The 5,000-nt window shown below is 35.3% G+C and overlaps 1 protein-coding gene across 4 annotated transcripts in view; it reads left to right on the top strand.

Moving 5' to 3' along the window:
- LOC125029397 (mitogen-activated protein kinase kinase kinase 15-like) overlaps positions 1-5,000 on the top strand; it is a 33,827-nt gene that overhangs the window by 12,389 nt on the left and 16,438 nt on the right. For 3 of the 4 annotated variants that reach the window (XM_047619224.1, XM_047619225.1, XM_047619222.1), the window contains exons 10-18: positions 7-166; positions 328-512; positions 639-822; positions 1,212-1,345; positions 1,667-1,932; positions 2,110-2,276; positions 2,431-2,526; positions 3,011-3,159; positions 4,867-4,998. In XM_047619224.1, the coding sequence (XP_047475180.1) occupies positions 7-166; positions 328-512; positions 639-822; positions 1,212-1,345; positions 1,667-1,932; positions 2,110-2,276; positions 2,431-2,526; positions 3,011-3,159; positions 4,867-4,998 (1,473 nt within the window). The remainder of the gene's footprint in view (positions 1-6; positions 167-327; positions 513-638; positions 823-1,211; positions 1,346-1,666; positions 1,933-2,109; positions 2,277-2,430; positions 2,527-3,010; positions 3,160-4,866; positions 4,999-5,000) is intronic. The other variant, XM_047619223.1, reaches the window with a different exon arrangement.

Genomic DNA, 5,000 nt, shown 5'->3' with positions numbered 1-5,000 from the left:
CCCCAGGTACTTAAAGTCCACCATCGGCAACATCATGCTCATCAATAGGTTCAGGAAGCGATCAGAAGACAATGAGCCAACTCCAGAAGAGAACATCTTCAATTTCTGGATTGACTACTTTGTGGAGGGCACCAAGACAGAGTTGGGGGATGTGATCCGCTTTCCGGTGAGGAACAAGCGAGTTTTGTGCTTTGTAGTTAAGAATTGTTTTGTACTCTATTTTTAAGTTGTAATGCATATTTTTTTTACATGATAAACATAAACATTCTGAAAGAAATGCTTGCTTCATAAGTTAAAAGCCTCTCTTACACCCAATTCTATTCACAGATTCTGATATTAGAACCAACGGGGATGTACCAGCCAAGCTATTATTTGCCCAGCTATGTGACTGTCAACCTTGGAGCGGAAGAGAAAAGCATCCAGCTCTCAAATCTCTGTATTGACAGAATGAAGGGAATATGTAGACGTGTTCATGACTGGCTCTTCACAGCCAGCAGCATCAAGTCAATAACGTAAGGAAATGTGAATAGTTTCGGTGACACTGTGATTTCTCCTTTTCAGATTATATTTATCAGTATTATTACTTAACCCCTTGTGGAATACAGATTGGAAATTTATCAGTTTTTATATTCCTCCAGGTTGTACAAACGGGATGAGCGTGCAGTGTTCCTATATGTGCAAGAAAACTCAGATGACTTCCAGATGTTCTTCCCATCAGAGCAGTGTCGACAGATCTTCTTCCGATTGGTGCTAGAGCTGACAGCCAACCAGAAGGGGACTGTCATGGACCTGGAAGCAGAGTTCTCCTCTGGGCCCATTCAGGTATGTGTGTTAGTCCCATGTGACCTGCCCTTCAATTTGTCCTAGACATTGTATTCTTAGATATTTTTGCAATTGACAGTGCTATGGATTTTTTTTTTAATTATTATTATTATCATCATCATTATTATTATTATTATTATTATATATATATATATATATATATATATATATATATATTAAATATATATATATTAAATATATATATATATATATATATATATATATATATATATATATATATATATATATAGTCCTCTGCTAATATAGTGTTGGTATGATTTACACAATGTTACATGATGATTTAGATCTGTTACATAAAGTAGAATTATTTTTTATTCAATGCCTGAATAGGATTTGAGAATTTATTAAATTCTTTAACTTTATTACAGTATGAATATGAATTAGAAGATAGTGGAAAGCGCCTTGTACTAGGGAAAGGTACATATGGTGTAGTGTATGCAGCAAGAGATCTGAACACACAAGTCAGAATTGCTGTGAAGGAGGTCCCAGAGAAAAATATAGGGTGAGTAAAAATACTAAGAAATCTCTTTTCAAGCAATGACTGTTTTTGTTGTACTCATGTAAAAACAATTTTAGATATTGATGTTTTTCTACCTACAATACTTGTATAGTGTAATGTAATCTCTTTGAGCTTAAAAGAGTTACTACTGTGTATTTTTACAGTTACAATGACACTACACTATTTATATGGTGGTTCTTATCTAATGTTTGATTATTATTACCTTTTCATTTGTTAATTGGTTGTTAGTAATACCCATATATTATATCACTGTTATTGTTTTTTATACATTGCTTGTTAATGTCTTTTCATATCTTTCTTTAGGGAAGTCCAACCTTTGCATGAAGAAATCAAGCTTCACTCTGAGCTCCGCCACCGTAACATTGTGCAGTACCTAGGGACAGTGTCGGAAGATGGTTTCTTCAAGATCTTCATGGAGCAGGTTCCAGGAGGGTCTCTCTCTGCTTTGCTTAGGTCAAAGTGGGGGCCCCTCAAGGAAAACGAAGCAACTATTGCCTACTACACAAAGCAGATCCTGGAAGGCTTGAAGTATCTGCATGATCAGAAAATAGTTCATAGGGATATTAAAGGTAAGGATTTTTGGTAATTTATGTTTGTGATATCAAGGAAGAAAAATGGCCTGTGTTTGCCCATTACTTCATATATTTGTCACCTATTTATATTTATATTATTTTATAATATGATAATTAATTTTCATTTATATGCCATTTTACACATCTTGCACTAACAGGCATTTAATTCCACAGGTGATAATGTTCTAGTCAATACTTACACGGGAGTTGTCAAGATCTCAGACTTTGGTACCTCAAAACGTCTGGCTGGAGTGTGCTTGAGCACAGAGACCTTCACAGGCACCTTACAGTACATGGCTCCAGAAGTCATTGACAAGGGAGCCAGAGGATATGGAGCTCCAGTTAGTATCTGCCTGCTGAGGAAATTTTTGATCACTGTTTGTTTTTCATATAACTTGTATTTTATGTGTGTTGTTTTCCCATTTTTTATAGAATTAATGTATTAATTTATCTATGTTTGTACAGTTATGCATTTATTTTGTTCTTGTATTTCAGGCAGATATCTGGTCACTTGGCTGCACAATTGTGGAAATGGCAACAGGGAAACCTCCTTTTATAGAGCTTGGCTCTCCTGAGGCAGCCATGTTTAAGGTAAGGACAGAATAAAATGTAATCTTAAGACATTACGGATATAAATCATGCCTGCTAAGTCCCTTTGCTGTTGAGCAACTCATCAGTCTTGAGTCTCAAATAGTTAAGCACATGAAATATGTATGTGCATGATAGATGGATAGATAGATAGGAAATATTATGGAAGAGTGTGGAAAAGGGATGTTAAGTAGCCATCAGATATTTGAGGGAGCATGTAGGAAGATCTTTAAGTAAAATCAGTTCTTGGCCTGATGGTATCTCTACATTTTCCAAGAAGACTATATCTGATTGGAAAAACCCTTGTAATTGTCGCATGCTCATATGTTAAGGATATTTTATTGTCATTATTAAATTGAAGTAAGCCATAGCTAAAATGGAAATATAATCTGGAAGGGAAAAGTCAGTATTTAGACACAAAAAGATTGAATCATACCCATTTTTCTACCCCTCTCCCCATCCCATTGCTCAATCTCTCCCCACACAGGTTGGCTTATACAAGATGCACCCCGACATCCCTGAACAACTGAGTGAAAAGGCAAACAGCTTCATCCTGCGCTGCTTTGAGCCCGACCCCAATAAGAGGGCGACTGCGGCCCAGCTGCTAGAAGACCCGTTCCTGACTGAGTACGACACGTAGGACTGCAGGCCTCTTCCGTAGTGGCATGCGGAATGTTTTTTGTTATTCCATAAAGCTTGTCTCAGTATTCAGATAAGATTTTTAAAACTCATCCATTGCATTGTGTCAGGATTGAGGGATATGCATAAAGCAGACAAAACTGGTTGATAGAAACACCTTAAAGTTAGTCAAAAATGAAAGGCAAAAATAATTTCATATATATTTCTCTTAAAATTGGGTTATTTTATCTCAGTGATGGATTTATTTTAAACATTTCATATCACAAAGATGGTTAACAGTTGTCTGTAATGGGTTTTTGCTAAAATTAAATCATGATACCATTCACAGAATGGTTTAATGGGAGCTGAAGATATTATTTTTTCAGATTCATACACACACACACAAACAAACAAACAAACACATGCAAATACACATACACATACATATACACATACACATACACATACACATACACATACACATACACATACACACATGCATATGGACATCCACATGTGCCCAAACATTCAAATACTTCCATGCACATATACATTAATTCACATCCTGAGCCATTTTTACCCACCTAATATCTATAAGGACTAAACCATATAAGAGAGCATGGCATGGAACATGTTAATATCATGTGAATATCTCCAGTATACATCTTAGCATGCATCCAGGAATCTTAAAAATCTTTACAGTGAATTGTTCCTGTATTATGTGCTTTAAAAGTCTTGCACATTTCCCTCAAATTGCATGTCACTTTGGCTATATTCTTAAAAATGTTAAAAGAAAAAGAATTAATAATGATTTGTTATGATTAAACACAAGGAAAATATCTCATATCACTTTGATAAACTTTTTAGAGCTGTACTGCTGGGATATTATGGAATGCAGTGGAGTTTACAGTTTGATGTATTAGCTTAAGCTCTTAAAAATATGGTTGTCCTGCATGATGCTGCTGTGTATAAGCTGCATTTTATTCCTTCCATAAATCTTGGTTAAAAAGAACCCTGAATATCTTACACTTTTTTACAGAAACTATTCACACCTAAGATTGGCTTTATGGGGTTTATATTCTGTTTTCAATAACTCCAGCACCTTTTCTAACTCCACTTTACCAGATATTACAGTACATTAACATAAAGACACCTTTAACACAACCAAATCCATTTAAAATGTCACTACTTCTTGATAATGTAAATGCAATATACTTTGAAGATGCTGCATGAGCTGTTCATGAAGCTAATGTCTGACTTGGGTGTATTTGGGGCAATGAGGATTTATTTTTGAGGGATCTTTTATATGTGTATATTTTCCTTCCTGATTTGCTTGTCATAAATGTGTTTTATATTTGAGGATTTTGTAGGAAATATTTGTGCTATAGATAATTATATAATGGTATGTACATCTCTAAACTTATTCTTATGAAATTGCTCTTTAGTTGACATTTGTTCTTGGCACACTTTCATTACCAAGAAAAAAAATCCATGTTAGATTTACAGAAAAGGGAAAAGAAGAAATAAGAGAATTTTATTATATTTTCTCTTCACTGTACTTTCTTGCAAATATGATGGCATTTATGTTTGGTAGATATCTGGGAGTCAAAAATACAATAAAAATTCATGCTCAGGAATGTAGCCAAATTTGTGTATGTTTCCTGGATAACTAACATTTTGTCCTAATTTTTCAGCACCAAAAGAAATTATGATGATTTCTTTCAGATTGGGAAGGAAAAAGAAAGGCATGCGGCTGACAAACCAGCAGGAATTCTCTCGCAGTGTGTCTGTCCCAGCAGACCGCAGCATCCGGCAGCATGGCGATAAATGCCGTCTGGCCAGCTCTCCCGACGATGGGC

This window comes from Penaeus chinensis, chromosome 10 (genome assembly GCF_019202785.1).
Source record: "Penaeus chinensis breed Huanghai No. 1 chromosome 10, ASM1920278v2, whole genome shotgun sequence".
Classification (NCBI taxonomy): domain Eukaryota; kingdom Metazoa; phylum Arthropoda; class Malacostraca; order Decapoda; family Penaeidae; genus Penaeus; species Penaeus chinensis.
This window is presented reverse-complemented; position numbering and strand designations above follow the sequence as displayed.